The sequence below is a fragment of the Pongo abelii genome, chromosome 9 (assembly GCF_028885655.2).
Source record: "Pongo abelii isolate AG06213 chromosome 9, NHGRI_mPonAbe1-v2.0_pri, whole genome shotgun sequence".
NCBI classification, from domain to species: domain Eukaryota; kingdom Metazoa; phylum Chordata; class Mammalia; order Primates; family Hominidae; genus Pongo; species Pongo abelii.
The window spans coordinates 95719904-95746908 of NC_071994.2; the positions used below are offsets into that span (position 1 = coordinate 95719904).

Consider the following 27005-nt stretch of genomic DNA (forward strand, 5'->3'; position numbering starts at 1 on the left):
TGGGCATTTTCTGCAGAAAATCCAAGGACCCCAAGCTTTGACTCCCTGCCTCTCCAGGGCATGTTGAGGCTTGGTGAAATGTGCTTATCAGCTTTGCTGCAGGATACATCCTACCACTTCACCTTGTGAAGCCTCCTTGACAGGCACGATTATGTTGTCCATCATCTGCTCGTAAGCTCTTTTAATAACTTCTCACATATTACAAAACACTTTCCACCCACGTATCCTCCCCACCTTGCTCCTTCCAATCTTTCTTTTTCTCTTTCTGCTAATTTATCCATTAACTTAGGCCCAGTTTCTAGTTTATGCTAACTATAATTGGTTATAACACCTCTGGTAACTTGCAGTTGGCTATGAAAATAGACAGTTTCAGCTTCTACTGTTCTAAACTTAGGGATTTAACAATGCTGAACCGTTTATGCTTCTCTGAGTATACCTTGCAATTTCAGCATTGTTAACTTCACACATATTCCCACCATTTGTAATGCCCTTTCTTCCTGTCACTCTTCCACCTTATTTTGCTACTGACAACTCCTATCTTTCCTTCAGGACTCAATCCATTTGTTTTCTTCTCTGAGAAACTTCCCTTGACCACCCCTCTCCAGCAATCAACTCTATACATGCTTGTCTCCTGAGAAATGAGAGCCGTTTGAGAGGACATAAGTGGTGGGAGCCATGCTTCTTTGTATCCCCGGTGCCTGCCATGCAGCAGGAGTTAAGTATTTCTTGGATGGATGAATGAATGGATCCAGTGGTCACACTTAGTGGCCCATATAGAAAACCTGTTGCATGATTGTTGGGTAGCTATCCAGCACAGGCATTGCATGTACCAATAAACATGGAGTTTGGAGTATTTAGTTGATGAATTAGTTTACTTACACTTAATCATCCCAGGTGTAGCTTCATGCCAAGCCATAGATAGTTGAAAAAGTTTATACCCAGATGAGCTGCAGCTTTTTAGATGTTGCAGAAGGTATAACTATAATCTCATCCAGCAATGGGGCCAGTTTTATAGGTGTGCAGTCAAACAGAGCTCCTTGCTTGGAAGGGCCCTGTGTTTCATTTAATGCTCTCCTCTGGCTTGTGTTGAGTGTCTTAATACTGTTTAAACAAGAATCCCTGTATTTTTATTTTGCATGGGAGCCCACAATCATGTTGTTGCTCCTACCCAGCAGAGCTACAGCCAGCCCAATTGGCAAGTCCTCGGCAGATTTTTGGTGTGGTCATCAGGGTCTCCTGGACTCTGTGACTGATGTTACCTTCTGTGTTTTTTGACTTTTAAAAAAACCAAGGGGCTACTGATCCCAGGAGCTGGTATTCTGCCCATGGGAATGTGCCAGCTTTAGTCATCGCCCAATGAAGAACTTTTAAAAGGCACTTAAAACAGAAGTAATTAGGGAGTCTATTTAAAATTAATTGCCAACTGAAAAAGTAATTGCTAATTCCATGGGCCTCTTCATGGCAACTTTCTGTTTTATTTCATATTATCCACAGGCATATTTCAAACAGAGGAAAAAGGAGCCATTAGTTTAAGCTGTTTCATTGTAATGGGATTTTATTTGCCTTCCACAGAGAATGAGAGAAGAATTTTAGGCTAGCCATTTTGTTTGCTTAATTTAAGTATGAAAATCATTTTTAAGGCTAGGTGTGGTGGCTCACACCTGTAATCCCAACACTTTGGGAGGCCGAGGTGGGTGGATCACCTGAGGTCAGGAGTTCAAGACCAGCCTGGCCAACATAGTGAAACCCCATCTCTACTAAAAATACAAAAATTAGCCGGGCATGGTGGTGTGTGCCTGTAATCCCAGCTACTCCAGAGGCTGAGGCAGGAGAAACGCTTGAACCCAGGAGGCGGAGGTTGCAGTGAGCTGAGATCACACCACTGCACTTCAACCTGGGTGACAGAGTGAGACTCTGTCTCAAAAAAAAAAAAAAAAGAAAGAAAGAAAATCATTTTTAAATCACATTTCTTAAAATAATTTTATAATGAGACCTTGACAAAAGTGATTTTCTAAGTAAAGCCAGTGTCTTTCTGAAGACAAGCTATAATGAAGAATAGAAATATCCAGAAAAAGTAGCCTATACAATATGTATCTTTTCTGCAGTTTCGAGTGGTATGGATGTTGAGAATTAAACTGGCCTGCAAAATAAATTGAGTATTTGATTGTGCTCCAAAATTGATATTAAAGAATTATTTCTCATGTACATAATTTTTATAATGGTTGTTTTATTTATTACAAACATGCTGTGTGTTTACAAACATGCTGTTAACCTAGAAGGGTAAACAAAAAAGAAAACAAGTCATTTTTAAACACGGTTACCACTTTGATAGAAATCCCTTCTGCCTTTTTTTTTTTTTTTTTTTTTTTACAAAACTAGGCTCATAAACTAGATATTATTTTGTAACTTGCTTTTTTGATGACCTGCAACTATATTTCTATGCCGTTATATATTCTTTTACATCTTTATTGTGACATTGTACATAGCATTCTATATACATCCTATGACCATGAGATGATGGATTCAACCAGTCCTCATTGTTGGAAAATGGAATAGGTACCAGTGTTTTTCACAAATGCAAACATCTATTTAGCAAAAGCTTTGTGTATGTATATGAATGTTTTATATACATTGTTAAATATTTAAAAACTAAACATTCCTTAATAAAAGAAAGCAGTTTTTTCCACATTGTCCTTTTTCAAGGTTATTTAATTCTTTCAGCACATGCGTTTGCAATGGACATATATGTGTACTGTGTGCATCACCTGCATATGTTATGTTAACAGGAACGTATACTCGCTTTGGTCCCCTAGTTGTTTCTTCTGCAGTTCAACATTCATTGCTCTCTATGTGCCAGGGTCTGTGCTCAGTATTGGGATTCAAAGATAATAAGACACAGTTCCTTTACCTAAAAGGTACATTAATCTACTGGGAGAGGGGATATACATATAACTAATGATAATGCAAAAAATAGAGGCAAAAATAACATTAAGGGAACACAGAGGAGGAAATAACTGAGGAAATTAAGGAAGCTGTTCCAGAGGAGACCCTGCAAAGCATATGTAGGATTTTGACAAGAGAAAGAGATAAGAGAACATTCGGAGAAGAGGGCAAAGCACAAATGCAGACCAGGGAAGGAGATGTAGGAGATGTGTGGGGGGCCTTCAGGCAGCACTGGGGTAGACAGTACAGGATGGAAGTGTAGCTGGAGATGACACTGGAAAGGGGGGTTGGGACCAGATTGCAAAGGACTAGAATGCCGTTCTCAAAAGTTTTTGCTTCTGTTTATAGGAAGTTGGAAGTCAGTTACTGTCTGAGAAGCTGGGGCAAGCCTGGATCCAGAATTTTAGAAACTTAACACTGGTTAAGTTTAGAGGACAGGATATCAACTCTGCTGCAGTTTGCAATTAGGAGTCCCTTAAGGCAGTCTAGGCGAGAGAGAATGAGAGCCTCACCTGGCCACTCAAGAGATATCTCAGAGGCAGAATCAAAACAACCCAGCATTCCAATTTAAGTGAGAGAGGAAGTTAGAAGGTGACATGCAGAAAAGTAAACCTCTAAACTACTATGTCCAGTTCAAATAATTCTTCACCAAGTTGATAAGCTTCCAGAGTTAGGGGTGATATCTTTGGGACCCCACTTACTGTCAACTCAATGCCTAGAGTAGTCAAGCAGACAGGTGGCACTTGGCAAGTCCTTATTAAATGGAAGTGTCATAGCCTGTGTCTCCTGCAAGAAAGACAGAAACCTTCCACTTCTCGAAAGAAACAAAACACTGTCTTTTAAGAATAAGGCCATGGCAAAGGAATGCAATGACATAGTCAAGAACTCAAGCTTTGTTGATCATTTTTCTTCAAAGGATAATTCTTACAGTTTAAATAAGAGCATGAGTTAATCACCAAGCCTGGGTCATAAAGACTGAAATCTAAACATACTTGTGGTATTTCAAGCACTGATGAATAGGTATTAATAAAGCCAGGAGAAAGTGTTGGCTCAAAACCAACTTATTAGATAGCCTGCAGCATGGGATTGAGAAACTAACTGCAACAGGACAAGAAGGAACCTAAACAGGGATTGAAATGTTGTAATCTTGATGAGGGCAGTGGATCCATGAAGGTAGACATTTGTCAGAATGTATGAGGTAGAGACTTAAAATGTACTAATGTTATGATATGTAAATTATGACACCTCAATAAAGTTGATATAAAAATTAGAGATTAGAACTCACATTAAAAGTGTTACTAAAATATGATTGTTGAAATTGCTTCGAATTATTTCTTCCCAAGATACCTACTCCTTTGATGTTTAAATCCCTTTGTAAAAACCAGTTTACCGCAACTTAGTGCAACCCACATTTTTTGTGTGCCACCTGCAGGCTAGATCCCATGCAGGCAATGAAAGACACAGGAGTGAATGTCAGAGACAAGACCCTGCAGAAAAGTCAGGGCAGCTGCCAGCACAAGACACCAAACCAGGCAGAACATAGCTCTTTCTGGTTCCTTAAGTTTAGGGATCCTGATCTTAGGAGGAGGAGAGAAAATACTTTTTAAAGACGAGGTCAAAAATAGCTCAGTGTACATGCTGTGTTGGTGACTCTTGCCATTTGGTTTCAGTGCTGATTTTAACACCTTTAGCAATCTCAGATTTAAAGCTAAGTTATTCTGGCACCTGGTAGGTTAGATCCCCAGGGATGATCCTGTCACTGGGGGTTATTTCTCACTGAAGTGTAAGGACCTGTATAACTGTAAGCTGTATGTGTGAATTCTGAGCATTTAACCGAATGGTATGAATCTGCTGTGTTAAGTTTTCCTTCCATCCTGAAGATTCTAATAGCTTGTCATGATCCAGCTGAATGTGGATTTTTCCTTTGTTGATTCTGGCCCACTTAGGTCCAGGTCCAGCAACTTAATGAACAGTTGCAGGGAGCATTCATTGGAAATAGAAATGAAACCAACTCCCTTTATTTAACTTGGAAAGGAGTCATAGTGCTGGAAAATTATCTTAGACCTCAACTGACCAGGGTTCTGCCACTCTAGAAATGCAGACCCAGGGAAACGAAGTGACTTGCCCAAGGACACTTGTGTAGTTTGGGCAGGCTATGGCCTAGAGGTAAAGTCCCCTGTCTTCCAGTACTAGACCACATTGCCTTCATTTTAATGCATTTTAAACTGACTTTTATGTACAGTCCCATGTCCAAAAAGTCCAACTTTCCATTTGGCCCATTGAGAGGAAAATGGACTCCATTTATAAACCTTCCGAGAAGCAGAATATAGATGTCTTTCACAACGCATTCCTGAATTTCACAGCCTTCCCTACTAGGAATTTTTATGTGCTATTTTCTTGCTCCTATCCCACTCCACAAATTGCCACTACCTATTACTTTCTTTGAGCAAATAGGGATTTTAATCATTCTCCTTTTCCTTCATTTCAATTCTCTGAAGGCCTGTCTGCTCCATTTGCCACCAATAACATGCAGAAACCTCACTTGCAATGAAAGTCACACTTCTCTTGGTAGCCTGGCATTTCAGCATTTAAAGGAGCTAAGTATCTCCATCCTCATTAAATTAGGCTCAAATTGGAGAAGAGAATTACATAGTTAAAAACACAGAGGCAAAATGATGGATTAATGTTATACCTTAATGTAACACATCATGACATGCAGTAGGAGCATTAACCAATTAGCAAGCAAGTCTTCTGCTTGGGTTCCTCATTTCTGCTGTGTATGTAGAAAGGGATAGCGATTTGAAGGATGGCATTTATCAAATCCCTTTGGATAAAAAGTGTCCACTTTTGCAACATGACCTGCATTCATTATAAAGATGGCACCCCGTTGCCCAGGAACATGGCAAAGACCCAAATGCTACCCCAAAAATACTATTTCCAAATTGGCGATTATGCTTCTGACTTTATTTCTAAAACTTGTTGAAATCCATTGCAATTGTGTCTAAATTGGTGGTTTAATATGCTACAAAAATATATCCTGCTCTTTTCTTGAGAGTTAGCAAATCCTAAGTGATGCCATTTAGCAGGTTTTTTGGCCTAGGTCTCCCCCACCCCTTTCTGGTTTTGCTTCCATATCAGTCTGATTGGTAACAGAAAGGAGAGAGGAACAATATATCTTCCAGTTCCTCCTGGTTTGAATGCCCAAGATATTGTCAGAAGGAAAATGTATGAGGAGGTGGGGGGAGTGTGGGTCAGCAACTTGCAGGGGAAGGGATGGTTTTCTGCTATGGTAAAGCAGAAAAACCCTGTCTTGGAGTTAAAATTAACAGAATCTGCCCGGAGGGAAGCCATGGTCTTTGTGTGGCTGATTAATGTCAGTCCTGTAAACGCAGCACTCCAACAACAGGGCTAGTCAGCTGAGCAGGAAGCTTGGAGAATGCAGAATCTCCTGCCTAGAGGATCAGAGCCCAGCTGAGTGCCTCTAAACAGGGCTGAAGAGAAAGCTGCAGGCCTGGAGCAGAGGTGATAGAATTAGATTTCAGCTATGTGTCTCAGTGAAGGAAACACAGGCAGCCATTAAAAGCACCTTCCCTTCTGGCCTTGCTGCTGTGGAGAGCAGCAGCGTGCAAATCCAGCTCCTACCTCTCCTCACTCATCTGTTCACAGCACTATGGCCTTCAGAATAGTGTGTCAGAAATTACCTTCTTCCATAACTGATCTTCAGGCCTGAAGAGGAAAAATTTCCAAGCATAGATCTCCTGAAATCCCTAAGGAGATTGGGCAAAGAGCCTAAGGAAAACAGGACTTTGCATGTTGTTCCTCATGCCTACCTAAAAATGCTGGTTGCACCAGGCAAGTCCTTGGTTAATGCGTCAGTGAAATGGATTTTGTAGTTCCCAGCACATGCACTAATGGAAGTCCCTGCATGAATTTCCTGCCTGCTCTTCTTGTTGGCAAGAGCAGCGTACCATATGCTGGAGGTGGAAGTTAATTCTGTAGGGAATGTGTGTGATTTGAAAACCTGTGTGCTGTATTTATGTCAATCGCTGATGTGTTTCCATAAATGCTTTTTTGTGACTTTGAGAGGCATCCTGAGACCACTGAATTAGTCAAGGCAGCTTCCAGGGCACACAACCTATTCTGACACCCAGACAGGGCCATTGTTTTCCAGGTGCAAGCTTGATCACCTATGCAACCGCTGTGTATATTCACCTCAGGAATTCATGTTGAAGAATTTAATCTTGCAGCCACTCCAGCAATAGCCAGAAAGCACCCCTAAATGTCTGCTCTGAAGCCTTATTTCAAGGAGACAGCAAGAGAAGAGGAAAGCTTTCTTATTTTTAATCCCAGCATCAATAAAATCACAGGTTGATGTGTATACATCACAGGGCAGTTGTTTTGAAAAAGAAATAAAAGTAAATGATGAAACTTTGGAAAAAATGGACTCTCTGGAATGGAACCAAGAACAAGCTCTCAGTGTTGACCTTTTGGTTAAAGCCACATAATGCAATTTATGTCATCCCTCAAGATATATGATTTTATTGGTTTGCTGGGAACTTGGGCTTAAGGGAAATTGTACATTGGGAAAGTAAAATGTTTAGCTGTTATTATTGCCAAATGAGGTGTTATAATAAGAAAAAAAAAAGTCTAGGCCCTCCCCTCTAGGAGCTTATATTCTAAGATTCCATAATTCTCAAAAGACATTTTCAGATGGTTGTCATAACTAAAGACCTCTGACTAATGACCGTCTTCATTAAGGGTATTTATGCTTTTTCAGCCCACAAGGCTGTTACAATTTACTTCTTATAAATCCTAACAACTAAAGTGATCATGAGGTTTCTAAACTGTTTTGAAGTGGTGAAATCCTCTAATGAAACCAGTTAAATCAATATTCAGAACTAGAAGTCAATCCAACCGTTATTCAATAATTAATTGGTTGTTAATAGACATTTCCTAGTTTATATGTTTTAGCTTTAGTACATAGTAACATAAAATGGTATTTTGGTAACTAGGTACATTTCCTGAAATCGTAGAGCAGGAGAGCACCCTTGGACTAGATCTTCTCCCTTCCTTGATGGAGTAGTCCAGGCTCACTGACCCTTGGATTTCTTTTTTTCCCACTATAATCCCTTATGACCTCATTCATTCGCGTGGCTTTGCGTGACATCTGTACACCAATGACACTCAAATTTATAGCTCCAGCTTGGCCCTCTCCTCTGAACTGCAGCCTCTTCTATCTAACTTCCTGCTTGACATCTGCACTTGAATATCAAATGCACATCTCACACTTAATCTGTCCAGAATAGGGCTTCTGGTCTTCCATTCAAAACCTAGTCTTTTTGCAGCCCTCCCCATCTCAGCTAATGACAACCCCCCTTTCCAGTTGCTCAGGCCAAAACCTAAGGGTCATTCTAGAAGCCTCTATTTCTCTCACATGCTATATCCTGCCAGCTCCACAATCAGAAAACACTCTCGCCACCTCCAAGTTCAGAATACATCCAGGAACCCTTCATTTCTCACCACCTGGGTGCTTAGAATAGATGTGGAACCTGACCCCTTCTCACTACTTCCGACACCATCTGCCTTGTTCAGGCCACCAAGATCACGTGCTTATGTTGCTGTAGGAGGCTGCTGACTGGTCTCCGTCCTTCCTCTCTGGCTGCCCTTCCATCTGTTCAGGAGCAGAAGCCAGAGGGATCCTGTTAAAATCTACATCACATCTCATGACTCCCATCTCACAGCTCACCAGTGGCTTCCCCCTCACCACCACTACAGCCCCACCATAATGTAAAATCTCCTCAAGAAATGTTGGACTTGCCCATTGCTAGACCCTCAAGCCTCTAGAAAGTGCCTGGTAGATTCTAAATAAATCTGTGTTGAAGTAATTAATTAATTAATTGGTTTTGGTTGGTTTCTATTTCTCTTTCTGTGCCACATCTTTACCCCTGCATCTATTAGCCTGTGAGAGTTTTTCTTAAAGATTTGTGGGGGGCAAGTTGTATATTAAGAATATCCAACTATTTCTAATATTTGTTGCCAGTATTTTCCCAGTTTCTTTGCCTTTTAATTTCATTGTCTTTTTTTTTTCCATAAACTGAAATTTACATTTTTGTAGAGCCACAGCTGTCTGTTTCTGTAATAACTATTCTTCTTGTTGTAGCCCTTCAAAAGTCTACAAAGCTGTAACACTCTAGTGCAAATCACCTGGCCATGTTCTTGCCCACTCATGTTCCTGTGTCTCTCCCACAGGCATCAACAGGAAGGTCGTGTACTCCCTGGCAGACTCAGCTGGTGGGGTCTTCTCCATTGACAGCTCATCTGGCATCATCATCCTGGAGCAGCCGCTAGACCGCGAGCAGCAGTCTTCGTACAACATCAGCGTGCGGGCCACTGACCAAAGTCCTGGACAGTCCCTGTCCTCTCTCACTACTGTCACCATCACCGTCCTGGACATTAACGACAACCCCCCTGTGTTTGAGAGGAGGGACTACCTGGTGACGGTGCCTGAGGACACCTCCCCTGGCACCCAAGTCCTTGCTGTTTTTGCCACCAGCAAAGATATTGGCACAAATGCTGAGATCACTTATCTCATCCGGTCTGGGAACGAACAAGGGAAATTTAAGATCAACCCCAAGACAGGTGGGTAAATGGCGCTGTACTTAGAATGCAGAGCTTCCGCTTGGCATAGTGGCTCACACCTGTAAACCTAGCACTTTGGGAGGCCGTGGGAGGAAGATCGAGTGAGTCCAGGAGTTCAGGACTAGCCTGGACAACAGAGTGAGACTCTGTCTCTACAAAAATTTTTAAAAATATATTAGCCAAGCATGGTGGTATGCACCTGTGGTCCCTGCTGCTTGGGACGCTGAAATGGGAGAATTACTTGAGCCCAGGAGCTAGAGGCTCTAGTGAGCCATATTCCTGCCATTGCACTGCAGCCTGGGCAACAGAGGAAGACCATTTCCAAAAAAAAATAATAAGAAGGTTGCAGGACTTCACTATATCCTGCTTCTCCCCCGAACACTCTGCCAGCCCTTCTCGGTGGACTCTTTTTCCTCCTCCTACCTCCTTCACAGAGGAAACAAATCTGTTAGCAGGGCCCACATGCAGACCACAGAGTGCCCTCCAGCTTCTAAAGATGGCTCCTGCTAAATTTTAAGCTCCTTGTTATGGGCTTACTTAGCAAATATCTGACCCCAGATTGGCTCCAGGATTTCTAGGTGGGAAGGCTCAGGGGCAGCAATGTGGTTTCTCAATGGAGAGAGGAAATAGTATTTGTATTCCAAGAACAAGAGTTTGTTTGATTTTCTCTCTTTTCTGTTTGATGTTGTTAGGTTTTTTTTTACTTAAGTCATATGTGCACATGTTGGAAAATGTTCATGGGGATGAGCCTCCATGTGCAACTGTCCACACTTGGACTACCATTCTTTCATCACCTGCATAGGCAGACACTGAAAGTGATCTGCATGGTGATATGCAGCCTTCTCAACCCAGCACCCCAAGTAGACTCCGTCGATGAGCTGGAACTGGTGCTCTGTTTGAACCCAGTTCACAATTCCTGGTCAGAACACTCATTTATCACCACATCCTTTTCCAACTCTGGGGAACATGTAGCATCACCTAGGGAATAAAAAGGTGCTTCGAAATAAAGCAACAGAATAAGAGAGAACCCTGTGGCTTTCTCTTCACCAGCCAGTTAATAAGTATTAGAGGTGCTTCAGGCAAATAAAGGTCGTAATTCTAGAAAACAAGTTTGGATATTCTTTGAAGACTAAACATACTCATCCTTGTATTTTCGTAGACTGTATGGATTTCTATCCCAAAGCCCTTTGGTGAATATTCTCACTTATTTCCCAATTCCCCTATGAATAGTCAAGGCAGTTCCCATTTTGCAGAGAACAAAGGTGAGTCTCTCACCTTCCAGCCTTTGCACATAGTTCCCTCATCACTCAAGGAGTATGCACCTGTTGAACAAGGTGGGAAAGGAGGTCCATTTTCCTTTGGATAGTCCAGTAAATATAAACAAGAAATCATTATAATTAGCAATGTTTATTTAACATGGCAAATATACCAGGCTCTTATTAAGTAAAAAACAGTATTTCAAAGAAGTTAAATAATTACTGCAGTATCCACTGTTAATAAGTGGTTTATCCAACATTTGAACTCAGATCTTTCTGACTCTAGAATGCAGAATTATATTATATTATATTATATTATACTCTAGAATTATATTATATTCTAATATAATATAATATAACACTGCTATACTGTAGGGATACCAAAAATGTAAGAAATACAGTCCTGGCCTGTGGTAAGTATTGGAAGGTGAAAATATTGATGGAGGAATCGCATCACAGTCTCTCCTGGCAGTAACTGTTTATTAAGGTCATTATCTCAAATAAAATGTATGGGGGTTTCCCTCATTTAAATATGTGTTGGCCCTAGTCTGTCTAGTTATGGCCATTGTATATAAACACCATGGGGAAATGGCTAAGTACTATTTAAATTTAGCACTAGTTAGCAAGACTGGGATGCAAAATAAGCACTAGGGGTGGTAAGTTCTAGAAAACTTAATTATGGACAGAAAAAGGCTCTTGTTACAGGTATGATTTCTGTGTTTTGCCTTAGGTAGAAGGAGCCTATTGGCAGTCTTAGCAACTAGAGAAGTTGCCTGTCTGGAAATGTGAATGGTCATGACCTTCTCACCAGTCCTCATGATTGTTTACTAGGTGGGAGGAAAGTAAATGCCCTTGAGAAATGTTCTGCAGGCAATACAATGACTGCAGAATGCAGGATTGGGTTACCTCCCCAGAAAGGTCTAGGATGGGAAGGATATACCACCAACACCCAGCTAGCTGCTTTCATGTGTTCTACTTATTTAAGCAATTCTGTGACATGGACATTATCATCTCTATTCTGTAATTGCGGGCACTAAACTCAATATGTGGCTGCTGGGCTGTCTGATTTCCAGGTAGTTCCTTTTCCATTATGTCACTATACCTTGAGATTTCTGAGATCTTTGCCCTCTTTGTGCCACAGTTGTTTTAGATAAGTGCGTTTTAACTTGGCAAGGCACCTTTGCGGTTAATTCAATTCAGTGAAGTCTGCAAGTATTTACTTGCTGACAAGAATGGGGTCATACCATCACATCCCCACATCTCAGCTCATTCTTGGTCTTCCTCTGTCCACCTGAGGAATCAGAAGACACCTATCAGGGATGCTTGTTTGTGTTCCTACTCGTTAGTTGTGTGAGAGTGAAGATGCCAGAGATTTTCAAGCTGCCTGAGAGATGTTCATAAACTGTTACAGAAACATGTAAAGACTTTTCATTTCTTCAGTGTTATGTTTGATGGATAGCTATGCTCTTAACTGACAGCATTAATCAGACTTCTGTAATACTTTCAGTAAGGCATTAAATAAACAAATTCCTGAATGTTTAAATTCTTGTCTGGAGAGGATGTTAGAAATATTACCATGATTATAGAATTGCTGACCAGTGTTTTTTCTTAATCAAATATAAAGCTCCCCATTTTTCTTCAAAGGGGGTATTTCTGTCTCTGAAGTCCTGGACTATGAATTATGCAAAAGGTTTTACCTGGTAGTGGAAGCCAAAGATGGGGGCACCCCAGCTCTCAGCGCTGTGGCCACTGTCAACATCAACCTCACGGATGTTAATGACAACCCTCCCAAGTTCAGCCAAGACGTCTACAGTGCGGTTATCAGTGAAGACGCCTTGGTGGGAGACTCTGTCATTTTGGTAGGTACCTGGGATTGGGGATGGTTCTAGATGTCTGGGACTAGTCATCCACAATAAAGTCAAGAAGAAAGCAAAGTCTGTCTTGGATTTTCTTCACACTTCCCCCTTTCAGCGTCCATTTGTCCCCAAGAATGGGAGCCATATTTTTATGGCTCCTTCTGTAATTTGTATATTAGGAAGAGTCTGATAGATTAATTTATATCGAGGTGTAAGTGATTGATAATCACTTATTTCCCAGGAGCATATCTTTTTTGAGAAAATAAAACAGACCATGGGATGAATTTTTAATGATGGCCCCCTACTTAGATGTGAACTTATATGACAGGTTATTAGGTGGCTAGGAGGAATACATTCTTTTTTTCTTTTTTTTTTGAGATCTGTTGCACAGCATGATGAATATAGTTAATAGTGGTATATTGTACGTTTCAAAACGGCTAAGAGTAAGTTTCAAATGTTCTCACCACAAAAAAATGCTAGGTTTTTGAGATGGTTGATATGTTAATTAGCTTGATTTAATTATTCCACATTGTGTTCATAAATTGTAACATCACTTTGTACCCCATAAATATATGCAATTTACTACGATTTGTCAATTTACAATTTAAAATTATTAGATTGCTGAGGATCAAATAAAATCCCTGTCCCCCTTTCCCCCTACACACACAGACACACAGAGTTGGGCAGCTACAATTTGGAGCAAACCTAAGATTGACTGGCCACTCTTAAGGGAGCCTTTTCCAGGAGGAACTTTTTCTAACAGTAAGAACAAGCCGTGTATCCTGAGAACACAGATTCTGTTAGACTGCAAATTACATTTTGGAACAATGAGTCCTCTCCTCACCATCCTTCCCCATCTCTTGGCTGGCAGGTCCCTTCCATCCAAGTCATCTCATTGCAGGATGAGGGTGGAGCCACTCTCTGCTGGAGGACAGTGCGTTTCTTATACATCGGAAGTGCACTCCTCAGGCCCGCTCTGCTTCCTGGAAAGTACACGACTATTTCCATACATATAAATTTCAACATCATCAACCTGGAGCAAGAGACAGAGGGGCGGTATATTTGCTGTGTGGGAAGGGGAACTTTCTTGGCTTCCTTAACATGGAAATGCATAGGCCTAGAGAATCCCTCACTCAATGGCAGAGACCATTACTTGCAGGATTGGGAAGAAATCAAAGCATTCCTGTCCATTAGCTTTGGGCTCTAACCGTACTGTCTCAAACCCTGAGGAAAATCAGGCCTAACAGGCATCAGGCTGTGGGCAGGTAAAAAATTAACATAAAAATAAAATGGCAGCTGCGGGCCTGGTGCCATCCTCCTTCAGCTGATTAATCATCTCTTCTGCTGGGGGCGTGGTCACTAACATTAGAGAGCAGAGCTCCCGAGAAAACTGTCACAGCTGTGCCCATTTAAACAGACCGGGGACCCTAAGAATCAACCTTTGTGTCTTATGTCATGTCTTTTCTTTGTTTTGCTTGTTTTCCATGAAGCTAATAGCAGAAGATGTAGACAGCCAGCCCAACGGACAGATTCATTTTTCCATTGTGAATGGGGATCGGGACAATGAATTTACTGTGGATCCTGTCTTGGGGCTTGTGAAAGTTAAGAAGAAATTGGACCGGGAACGGGTAAGCCAGTTTAGGACAGTTTCCTTCCCATCCACATCCACCCCTTTCCTAGAAGCAGGGGTACAAGCACCAGAGGTGTAAATAGGAAGGTTCTCCATTCTAAGTAATGAGCGTAAATAAGGATGGGCTAAAATGCAGCATGTAATATTAGGGTTAGACCTTTGATAGAATTTTTTACCTATAATAGACGCTGGTTATGGAGGTTTTAAAGAAAAGGTAAATATGTATCTTTCTAGGTAGTTTGAATTTTAGCCCTTCCTAGAGCAAGGGGACAGAAAAATACTTTCAGAGTATTGGGACCCTGTGGTCCTGACTTTATGAGCAACTTTAGCCCTCGGTGAGCAGATACAAAAAGATCACCTGAAGGCATCTAGGTCAGAAAAAATAGTCCAAAAAATGTCTCTATCCAAGGTTAAGCGAAGTTTCTAAATGTTGTCTTTCTTGACCAAAAACTATGCATCTTCGAAGGGAAATTAAATATGGAAAAGGATGACATGGCAGTGATGCTGAAAAGCAGATAGACTCTACTGGGTGATACATGCTCATAACCCCAGAAATATTAACATTGATAAATAAGACAGATCAGCGGTGACAACTGTTGCCTTGAGCAAAGGCCCAGAGCCTGGGTCCTAGCCAGGGTGGTTTTGTCCCCCAGGGACATTTGGCAGCATTTGGAGACATTTTTGGCTGTCATAACTGGGCAGGGGGTGATATTGCCTCCTACTTGACAGAGGTCAGGGTTGCTGTTAAACATCCTAAAATGCACAGGTCAGCCCCCAACAACAAAGAATTATCCAGACCCAAATGTCAGTGGTGCCAAGAATCACCTGGTATGGAACATCAAACGAAAGATGGTTGATCTTTAACAAAGCACAGCCTGAAGCTCCAGTTCCTCTGCGTGTGCACAGAAGGAAGGAAGCGTTACACCTCTTTACTGTCACCTCTCTGTACCTTGGCAGGTGTCTGGATACTCTCTGCTTGTCCAGGCAGTAGACAGTGGCATTCCTGCAATGTCGTCAACTGCAACTGTCAACATTGATATTTCTGATGTGAATGACAACAGCCCAGTGTTTACACCTGCCAACTATACTGCTGTGATTCAGGTGAGAAAATCTTGCCTGCCAAGCACTTGTCCCTTTGCATTCAGCTTTCTTCCGCTGCTGTGGTTTACTCATTGTGGTTTATTGCTACTATTACTTAATGTCATCTCATCCCTTCATAGGGCAGGTATGAAAAGAACCTAGTTCTTCTACCACAGCTGATTAATAAATGTGAGTAAGAACTATTGAGGGGTGGATTTTTTTCAAGTGTCAGGTGCTTTATGCACACTGTCTCTCCCCACAATAACACTGTGAAGAGGGATGGTGGATTGGCCCCCACTTTATAATGGGAAGAGCTAAGGATCTGTGAGGTTAAGTAATTCACCCAAGATCATGCAGCTGGTAAGTGGCAGAGTCAGGATTTGAACTTGGGTCTGTCTTCTGCAAAAGAATTCTCTTTCCCCAGTGGCAGGCTACCTTTATGCAACTTTATGCTATTCTGGCAGATGACAGAGATTGATGCGCATTGTCTCATCAGTCAAAGACAGATTGGGCATCAGGATAGAGCTGGTACTCATTAAAATTAATCTTCCATAAGCATTTTGTTTAACACTTTAAATCCACTTGCTCTTTAAAATCAGACTGCAGGATAGAGTAACTTACTACTGGTATTCTGCTATAAGAGAGAGTGACTCTTCTTCCCATCTATTTTTTATTCCGCAGGCACAGTGCTAGGTACTGAGCGTCCTCTACTTCTCAGTATTTCTAAGAGCTGAAAGCCCACCTTTAGGAGGATCAGGAAATCCAGCCCAGGAAAACTGTCAGTGTAGAGGACTTAGAGAAGACAGAGTGATATGCATGTCTTGGAGGGCCACGGGTGTTCTAGAGAATCAGTTCTTGCTTGATCCAGTTTGGCTTCAGAACCACCCCAAAGGAGTCCCAGGGCTTTGTGGGTGGAAGGTGAAATGTGAGCGGGCCAGGTCTTGAGGGTCCCCTTTGGAATAACATTCAAGAATTTGAGCCTGACCATCCATAGCTGGCCTCCTCAGACCCCAGGGCCACTGAGCTGTCCAGCAATCAGACTGGGAGGCAGCCTTGAAAGAAGCAGCTGTCTGCTGGTTCCCACCCCTTTGTCAGCGAAATCTGATTCCTTCCCTGGTGGTGTTTTGGTTTTCTCCTCTTCTCTGATGCTTTTTCCAGCAGCTCTGCATTCTCACCACACTCCTGCTTCCCCAGAGCTTCGCCCAGAGTCCACACCTTCCTCCATTTCTCTTTCTCTCAGCTCACTCTTCTCCATGACTGTTGCTCACAAGGGTGCTCTCTGCCCTCATGGCCTCTGTTTGCTAACCCCAAAACAAAGTGGGTTTCTCCTACTCAGCATTCAGTTTTATGACATGCATCGATCAGCTTGACAGACTGTTTTCAAATGCACAACAGGAGGTCAACAGTGAAAGCACGGAGAGGCTCAGCCCATGAGTGATGGTGGGGCCCCTATCCTCAGGGTGGGCATGTCTATGTTACCTTACACCCTTCTTCTCAGATGCTGACCCTGAGGGCCACATTGTCTGTCTCCCTCTCTTCTATGCAGGAAGTGGCCTTTAGAGAGTAAGCAAACAAATCAGTCAGTCTTGTGTTTTGTGTGCTGCTGAGTATGTTGTCAGTGTGAAATAGTAAATATATGCGGGGCTATGGTCGTCCCACGACTGACTCCAGAGGGAGACAGTGTCTAGTTTTTGATGACCAAAAGGATACTTGTGAAAAGGAGCAAAATAAGAGGTCTCTGCAGTCCTTTTCTCTTTCTTCTTCAAAAAATATGCCTCTCTTTTCCCAACCCTGAATGACTTTCTTATTTCCACACATGGTTTTCATAAGACTAATTCAGCACATAAAACTTGACTGGGCCTGCCCTCCAAACTGAAGTGTATCATCGTCTTCATCTCTGCAACCCAAACTCATTTAATCCTTAGGTCAATGGCATCAGGAGGCCTGAGCTGGTACAACTGATTTCGGGCCCAAGCTGTGGTATTGCTGAAGTCTAAACAGAGTAGGGGAAAGGACAGCAATGCCTGAGCTACAGAGGATTTAATTTGGCGTTTTCAACGTGAGGATAACCTTTGACACAAGAAGGAGCATTGCATTCCCATTTGGGGAAAAAAGCAGAGAAGTTCTGCAAAATAATGCTTATGTAATAGAATCAGGACTTCCAAGAATTCTGACAAAATTAAGGATTCCTGTTCTGTTCATTGTCAAATTGAGGAATGTTTTACCCCAATTCCCTTCCCTAAAGGAACATGGCAAAACCATGTTCTGGAGAATGAGGTAAGGCATAAAGCCCCATTTTCCACCAGGAATATGCCTTTGTATATTGACTAGGAAGTTGCCAGGATGTCCCCCCAAAAAATCCAATGCTGTGACATTGTATCTAGTGTTGGGCCTCAGCATAATTGTGTTGTGACATGTGTGTGTGAGGAACTGCCTCCCCATCCCAATGGAGAGCTCTTCAGGTCAGCTCGGGCATTGCCAGCTAACCCAGGACAAGGTGCACCCAGCACCATGCTGGAACCTGTAAACCCATGCAGCTCCAAGTCCTTGTGTTCACACCAGTAGAGGATTGTCCCATAAGTGGTTGTGGGAAGCAGCCAAAGATAAGAAACATGACACTTACAGACACCAACATGTTTTCAGAAGACAAGATAATATCACAGGGAATCCCTTCTACTGAAAGCCCTGTTTTCTAGCTCAGCACTCTCAGCCTGTAATGATGGTTTTTTTGTTTTGTTTTGTTTTGTTTTAATCAATGTGAAGAGAAGTGTAATTTTTATCTTCGTTTTTACTATATACTCTTTTATGCAGGAAAATAAGCCAGTGGGCACCAGCATCTTGCAGCTGGTGGTGACAGACAGAGACTCCTTTCACAATGGGCCTCCCTTTTCATTCTCTATTTTGTCGGGAAATGAAGAGGAGGAGTTTGTGTTGGACCCTCATGGGATCTTGCGGTCGGCTGTGGTCTTCCAGCACACAGAGTCTCTGGAATACGTGTTGTGTGTCCAGGTATGGCATCGCGCTCTGTCTCCATCGCGCTGTCTTTCTTTCTCATGCTTGTTTCTGTCCCCTTTGGTGGATTTTTTCTTTGCTAAGTAAGTCAACATAATTCATTACTATGCAGGAATGTTCCCCCTTTTAATCTCAAATTCAACTTCACACCAATAAAAGCTGCTTCTGTGTGTGAAACTGAACAGGAAGGAAGGGAAGCATCATTGTTCAGGAAGGACATTCCTGTAGAGTATGCCCAACAGATGGTCACTGGGCTTAAATCTGCATTCTAAAAACTCCTGCTGCTTTATACTATTACCCACCACGTTACCCCACTTGGGGCAGCTACCAATCCCTGTTGTAAGGGGATTTAGCCATGTCATGCCTCTGCTTGATAGGCCTTACCCAGTGAGGCAGGAGGGGACCAAGGACTCAGCTGGCAATGGCCCCCAGCATGTCAGTTCCTCATGTTCATTGGCCCGTGTGACATGAAATGGGCCAAAGAGGCAAAGGTGGTAGGTATACAGAGTATAGAAGGAGCAGGAAATGAGAGGGCCTCCAAAAGTTCCCATGTATGATTTCTGCAAATACCAAGATTTGGATCCCATCAGGGAAACTGAGTGACTTTTTCCATCCACCATTGCCTACAGAGGGCAACCTAGACTCATTATTAATGGTGACAATAATAGCAATAGTAATTATTGGTATTGGTATAGCATTGACTTATATATACATTGTCTCTTTGGATAAATTACACCTTACTTTACTCCATGAAACCTTCTAAATTAATGACTGCCAGCTCCAAGCATATTAATGAACTCTTCAATTGCCATCTGCTCCTCCAACAATATTGTGTAAATAATTTTATATCACAGGGTAGTACTCAAGGCAAGAAGAGCTTTTCAGTGCCTTCTCACAGAAACTAGGACAGTTTGCCTATCCTCTCTGGATATGGAGCAGATTTCACATCTCAGGTTTTAGAATCTTTGTAAAAGACTCCCTCCCCAGTCCCTTGTATTAAACTACCGCTGAGTCCTGTGTTCTCTTCCTTTCTTCAGTCACATTCCCATTGCCACTGCCTCACTGTATTCTGCATAGCCCCTTCATCATGCTACTGTGGCAGGAGCCTCCTGGGTACTTCCTCTGACTTCAGCTTCATTCTCTTCTGACCCAGCTCTTCACCCCTCCCATATTAATCATTCCACTTAGATTACATCATTTTCCTTAGTCAGGGACCAGCAAACTACAGCCCTTGGGCCAAATCCTGCCCTCAGCCTGTTTTTAGCATTGAAGTTTTACTGGCACACAGCCTCCTTCATTCAGGTATGCTCCGTGACTGCTTCCTTGCATAGGACAGCCTGTCATGGTTGTGATAGAGGCTGTAAAGCCCACAAAGCTGAAAATATTTATTATCCAGTCCTTTACAGAAAATGATTCCTGATACCTGCCCTAAAGTAAAACTATCTGTTGGTTTTCTAGTGTTTGAAAACTTAGGCCGTGCAGACTGAATTCTGCCCCAGACTTTCAGATTTTGAATTTCAGGACCTTTTGACAGACAGCACTCTCCAGTCCTTCTCTGGCCACAGGCCCATTCCTCTCTCACCTTATACCCAGCAGCTTCATGCCTTTCTTTCATCTTTCTGGCCTCTGACATGTGAACGGGCAACCTCTGGCCTATAAAGTCTAAACTCGTCACTCTCCTTTGAAACGCTCCACAGTTTGACTTCAAGTTCGATCTAACTTGCTAAAGTTATCTCCTTCTCCATGAATTTTACATTCGAGCATCTCTTGTTCACATCATCCATCAAATAAAGCATGTGATGATGACAATAATAAAAATAACAACAGATGGACACAGTGGCTCACACCTGTAATCCCAGTAGTTTGGTAGGCCAAGGCAGGAGGATTGCTTGTGCTCAAGAGTTCAAGACCAGCCTTGGCAACATAGTGAGACCTCATCTCTACAAAAACAAAAACAAAAAAAGTAGCCTGGTGTGGTGGTGCACACCTATATTCCCGGCTACTCAAGAGGCTGAGGTGGGAGGATCACTTGAGCTCAGGAGGTTGAGGCTACAGTGAGCTGTGATTGTACCACCACTGCACTCCAGCCTAGGTGGCAGAACGAGACCATGCCTCTAAATAAACAAAACAAATAAACAAATAAAAATAACAATCACATGAAACATCATGTACTAAGCGTGTCTATGGATTAGCCTTGGGTTTAGTGCTTTGCAATGACTCTCTTTTAATCCCCACAATAGAAGGACCCTGTGAAGTTGATGCTACTATTTTACTCATATTAAAAATACAAAAACTGAGGCTTAGAGAAGTTAACTAACATACTCAAAGCCGGATATGTAGTGGGTGACAGAGACAAGATTCAAACTCAGGTCTGTGTGATGCCAAGGCACTGGCTCTTTCACTGCCTTTCACATACAAGGACACATCTCTCCCCAGATCCCACCTGGTCTGCAGGGTTCACTGCAGCTCCACATCTTCAGATACCTGCTCCATAAACCCAGCCCATGGGAATCTGCCCTTCTCCTGAAGCTCTGCACCACTGAATACCTTCACCTTACATGCAATGGGTGTTCAATAAAGACCTGTTGCCAGAGTGGATGTTCTATTAATTCTTACACATGGAAGGAAGAGAAAAAGGGTTTTTATCAAGCTACTTAGCTTTTCTTTTCAATGTATTATATTTTATTTGAAACCTTACCATGATATAATTCCCACTTAAATTATGTCATTTCTTAAATATGCAGAAAGGTGCTATCTGGGTCCAGTCAAAAGGAAATAATCCAACAGAAAACAGAAATTTCTCCTCCAAGTGGAAAGACCACTTTATGAGGTTTCCCCTGTGGTTGCTGCATAAAATTAAAACAAGCTCAGCCTGTTGTGGGCATGTTGAGTCTTGTAGCCCTCTGTCCTCCTTCTCTATTCACCCCAGCTGGCTTTATTGTGTTGATACATTTTATTGTCCATAACAGAGTGTACATATGGGGATAGAAGGTGATAAATCACTCCTCTTACTTAAACGCACATCCTCAGCATTTTTCAGAATAGTGGCAAGGAATGAAGGAAGAAGCAAATGTAAAGGTACAGACGTCTTCTATCTGCGGGTTTTTAAAAACTTACTATGATTAGTTTTCTTCCTTTGTTGCCTTTTCAACTCTTGGTTGTTTTAGGCAAAGGATTCAGGCAAACCCCAGCAAGTTTCTCACACTTACATCCGCGTGCGAGTCATTGAGGAAAGCACCCACAAGCCCACAGCCATTCCCCTGGAAATTTTCATTGTCACCATGGAGGATGACTTTCCTGGTGGGGTCATTGGGAAGATTCATGCCACAGATCAAGACATGTATGACGTGCTCACGTTTGCCCTGAAATCGGAGCAGAAAAGCTTATTTAAAGTGAACAGTCACGATGGGAAAATCATCGCCCTGGGAGGCCTGGACAGCGGCAAGTATGTCCTGAATGTGTCTGTGAGTGATGGTCGCTTCCAGGTACCCATTGATGTGGTCGTGCATGTGGAGCAGCTGGTGCATGAGATGCTGCAGAACACTGTTACCATCCGCTTTGAAAATGTGTCCCCTGAGGACTTCGTGGGGCTGCACATGCATGGGTTCCGGCGCACCCTGCGGAATGCAGTCCTCACCCAGAAGCAGGACAGCCTGCACATCATCAGCATCCAGCCCGTGGCAGGCACCAACCAGCTGGACATGCTGTTTGCGGTGGAGATGCACAGCAGCGAGTTCTACAAGCCAGCCTACCTGATCCAGAAGCTGTCCAATGCCAGAAGACACCTGGAGAATATCATGCGCATCTCAGCCATCCTGGAGAAGAACTGCTCAGGGCTGGACTGTCAGGAACAGCATTGTGAGCAAGGCTTGTCACTCGATTCCCACGCGCTCATGACCTACAGCACAGCTCGCATCAGCTTTGTGTGTCCACGTTTCTACAGGAACGTGCGCTGCACCTGCAATGGTGAGTGCAGTTTTGAGTGTTCCCTCCCAACTCCTGAGATTGTAGGAGTAGACTGAGTTACCATTCCAGCATGCCTGCATTCAATCATTCATTCAACTAAATATTAAATGATCAATTACTGTGTGCCCAAAAGCCATGATAGATGCTGGGGCTGCAGAAGGTACAGTCCCATGTAGCTGTGGCTAAGTGAGCAGCACAGACAGACAAACAGGCGAGCCTATTTGATACATATTGTCAAGAAACATACAAAGTCTTGTGGAGGACCCAGCCGATGGGGGTTTTCCCAAAGGGAGTATCCTCTAGGTAGAGATAAGGGTCAAGTAGGAATCAGGGTAGGGGAGGGAGAGCCTTCTAGGCAAGGGGCAGCTTGCATGAGGAAGGCTTAGAGGCATAAGAGGAACCTACACTGGGGCTGGAAAGAACTTTCCTCTGGCTGCAATAAGCAGGGCTGGGATGTGAAATAAGGCTTGAGAGCCGGCCGAGTCATCACATAAGGGCCATTAGCCAAGATGAAAAGTTTAGAAATTATCCCAGAGCAGTGAGAGCCATTGGCTGATGAGAAGCGAAGAAGTGGCAGGATCAGATCTGTCTTTCACAGAGGGTGTGCTGGCTGCAGAGGGGAATGGATTAGAGGAGGCCAGGCCAGAGACAGGGAAACAAGTTAGGACGCTGTTGCCAAGGGTAAGGGCAGTTGGATTTGCTTCAGTGAGAAACAGAGGCCAGATGTCCAGGAGCACAGTTAAGGGATGGATTCAGCCCTCAGAATGGCAGGGAAGGAATGGTTCATGTTTGTTGATGTAACTGGAGTCACTGAACTTTGACCTTTACTAGTCAAAGGCCATAGCTGCACAGAGTCACATGCCCGTAGTGATCGATGAGAAGCATTGCCCTCTCTCTCTTTTCCTCCATCTGACATGTGGAGCCATAAATTTACTGCCCCCTTCTAAGAAAATTGCAGCCAGAGTTTTTCTAGCCAGTGTGAATTTGGTCCAAAGGGACCATGGCCAGAGGGAGGCCATTTGTAAAACATCCTTTAGGTAATTGGGGACAGGCAGGGCCCCTGGCCTCTTCCCTTGCAGAAAGTTCTTGGTTGCAGTTTGGAGAATGAGCTCATCAGGGGGAGGCCCTAGGGGTCATAACTCCCTCTGAGAGACACTTTGACAGGCTCCAAACAGCCCATCAGTGTGCCAGCTGCTTTCTCTGTGGCAGCCAGTGAATTCTGTTTGTGATTGCATCAGGTAGAAGCAGGGATGTCCAGACTTGTTTAATATGTAAATTAGCTGCAAAGTAATTCAAAGCATGCATGCTAGGTGAAATGCATTTCTGGCAGATGTCACCAACATGCAGAATTTATGAATGCCAGCTGTCTGGGCCTTACCTAGATTTCCTTTGTTGGCAAACTGATACACCAAAGCTCTGCTAGGGTCTGTATGCGGTGATTCACACCAGGGTTCAAAACAGGTTCAGGACAGGACAGGGCAGACCCTGAAGAAGAAACTATACTAGCTAATTAATCCTTGTACTCTGAAAACTCATTTATTTCTGAAAAAAATCTGTGAAGGCAGCAATGTCCTAGGCACTAAAGATTCAAAGTAAAAAAGATACAGTTACTGCCCTTAGGAGCTGACAATTGTAAAGTCAGTTTGCAAGCACCTACTTGCTATAACAGTGCTACAGTAAATGCTACGGCATGGAAGGGACAGAATCCCTCCTATGGCCAAAGGAAAGCTGTCTGCGGTATCTGTACACAGAGACCACCAATGTGCTAGGTCTTCAGGGATGACTTCATCAAGAAGAGACTGGGGTGGGGGCAGGGAGCAGACGGAATAATTCTTTAAAAGAAGGATTTAGAGGAATGGTTTTGTTGGAGATAGAGGGGTTGCTCTCGATTTTACTTAAGACACTAATGTCTTAAATGCAATATGTTTCAAAGTGATGTCTCTGCCCTGTTCTCTAGTCTCCATAAACCTTTCTACTCCCAGTAAATTTAGAATGCCAGAAGGTTTTGTGAGTCAGGCCCCAGCCATCTCAAGAGGACCTTCTGGGTTTGAAAAGCCAGCATTTGCTCAAGAAGAGCTCTGTGCAGAGTCAGGCCAAGATCTCAGCCTTTTCTCACCTTCAAGTCACTCTTATAATTAAGCTGTAAAATGAAATTCTAGATTTTAGTGGTAAAGGAGCTCCAAAGGTCATCTGGCCCAGCCCTGTCTTCAGCAGGTGATACATGATAATCTTCGTTTTATAGATGTGGTAGCTTTGTGCCTTGCCCAGGGTCATACAGCTGATGAGAGCAGCATACTAATTCAAGAAAGGGCCCTCTTGGGCCCCTACTTTATTATCTGCATCTTAAGAACAGGTACTCTTCCTTTTTAAATGTGAATCATAACCTCAGTGCTATGTACTGTGTAAGAATACTCAAATACAGTCATTCATGGCATAACAATGTTTCATCAGCAAGGGACCATATATACAGTGGTAGTCCCATACAATTATAATACCATATTTTTATTATGCGTTTTCTATGTTTAGATTTGTTTAGATATAAAAATACTTACCATTGTGTTACAATTGCTTACAGTGTTCAGTACAGTAGTGTGCTGTACAAGTCTGTAGCCTAGGAGCCATAGGCTGTACCATATAGCCTGGGTGCATAGTAGGCTGTGCTATCTAGGTTTGTGTAAATACACTCTATGATGTTTGCACAATGACGAAATAGCCCAACGATGCATTTCGCAGAATATATCCCCATTATTAAGCAACTCATGACCGTAATGCGATTTTCCTAGCAGACTGATCGCCAGCCTCACAATACAATCCCAGTAAGGCAGAAGTTCTCTCAGACTCCTGTGTGCATGGGGCTTACTAAATGCCCATTGCTGAGCCCCACACTTAGATAAGGACAGTTGGGGTGGAGTCTAGGATTCTACACATGTAGCCTGGGTGACTCTAATGTTACTGGTCAGGAAACCAAACTTTGAGAAATCACACAGCAAGATAAAGAGGAAAGAGTTTCCTCCAGGTGCAGGAGCAGGCTCTTTGTTTTAATAGCAATAGCTTTCTCACTTCTAGAATTATCTTTCAAATAAAAATACAACCATGAATTGTTAAGGTAAGCGTTAGGCATTTTTAGGCATTTTCTTATTTATTGGAAAGGAGAAATAATTGAATTCAATAAATGCCTCTCCCCCTAAGCACACACACACACACGTGCACCCACAGGTGCACACACTCATATGCAATTAGTATTGGCTGCTCTTCTGTTTACTCTAGAAGGTCGGCAGATTCATTAGATGGACTTTCCCACCACTTGGTGGAATAATTAGCATGATAAATAGAGGTAACTGTCCACTCTGGGCTGTGTAGTAATGTATAGACAAATTTGGCCTCAATATTCTATCCTCCTCCCAACTTCCAGCTCATCTTTTCCTCATACAGAGTTTTTTTGGTCCAGTTATCATCATTAGCATCTTGAACCAAAATGCTGAGTTGTTTTAACAAAATGAAAGCAGACTTGAATTTTGGTGCCAAATAAGCTCATTAGACTCCAGCTACCGACAAGCATCGTGTCTGAACAAACTTCAAGAGATACAAAGGTCTGATGTTGTGAGGTGGTTCCTGCTGAACTTCAGAGGTGCGATGAACATTGTCACTTCAGTAAGAAAGACTGACACCAACTTAAATGAATTGAGGATGATAGATGTCCTCGAGCCCCTATAGGAGATGTGCAAGAGGAAAGGGTGTCACGGCAGCCTATGGGGCCTTGCTGATTGTCCATTTTTGAAAAATTGCATTCAAAAATCTAATACATAAATATATCAAAAAGGACACACTTGTCCAGTTGGGTGGAGTGCCAGTGAGACCATCAGAGTTTACAACCAGTGTGTTTATAGGTGTGGTGGAAGAAGTGGATGCCTGATTTGTGAAGTCTTTATTAAGAAATGGAATATAGAATGGAACCTAGTACTCCAAATGAAATGGATGGAGTGTTTGCCATGGGCGAAGCCCTGTGCTGTACAGAAATGAGTCAGACACCAGCCATGCCCTCAACCAGTGGGGGATGGCACTGTCATAGGGTTTGCTCACCATTGGAGGTGGTGCCACCTGAGCAAGGTCTGAAAGGATGCCTGGAATTATCTAGGTGACCAGGATAGGGGATTCCAAACCAAAGGGCATGAGAGCCAAGGCATGGAGGTAAGAACTGGTGTGCAATTCAGTGCATGGATCAAGGCACAGACAGAGAGAACAGATAATGTTTATCAAGCCATGACCAGTTCCCATGCTGTTTTTCACATACATGCAATTGCATTTAACTATTACTATAATCCTGAAGAGTAGGTCTCATTAACTTTTTTCAAAAATTAAGGAAACCAAAACTTGGAAAGGTCCATTGACTCACTCAGAATCACAGAGCTGTAGAGCTAGTCAATGACAGAGCTAGGATTCATCCTTGGCTCTCTTATTCAAAGCATTTTTTAACCACAGCACCTTACCACTTCTGCACAGATTTGAAAGAAACTCAGAAGTTTCCTAATCCAAACTCCCACCCACAGCAGACATCCTATTTTCTATATTCCTGGCATAGTAATTCAGCCAAAGTTTGAGCACCAGTACTGGGAGCTCACAAGG

The 27005-nt window shown here is 42.8% G+C and overlaps 1 protein-coding gene across 12 annotated transcripts in view; it reads left to right on the forward strand.

The window, feature by feature from the left end:
* FAT3 (FAT atypical cadherin 3) overlaps positions 1–27005 on the forward strand; it is a 673325-nt gene that overhangs the window by 599206 nt on the left and 47114 nt on the right. For all 12 annotated transcript variants that reach the window (XM_054524904.2, XM_054524910.1, XM_054524913.1 and 9 more), the window contains 6 exons: positions 9193–9582; positions 12483–12697; positions 14185–14322; positions 15282–15425; positions 18216–18413; positions 21584–22382. In XM_054524904.2, the coding sequence (XP_054380879.1) occupies positions 9193–9582; positions 12483–12697; positions 14185–14322; positions 15282–15425; positions 18216–18413; positions 21584–22382 (1884 nt within the window). The remainder of the gene's footprint in view (positions 1–9192; positions 9583–12482; positions 12698–14184; positions 14323–15281; positions 15426–18215; positions 18414–21583; positions 22383–27005) is intronic.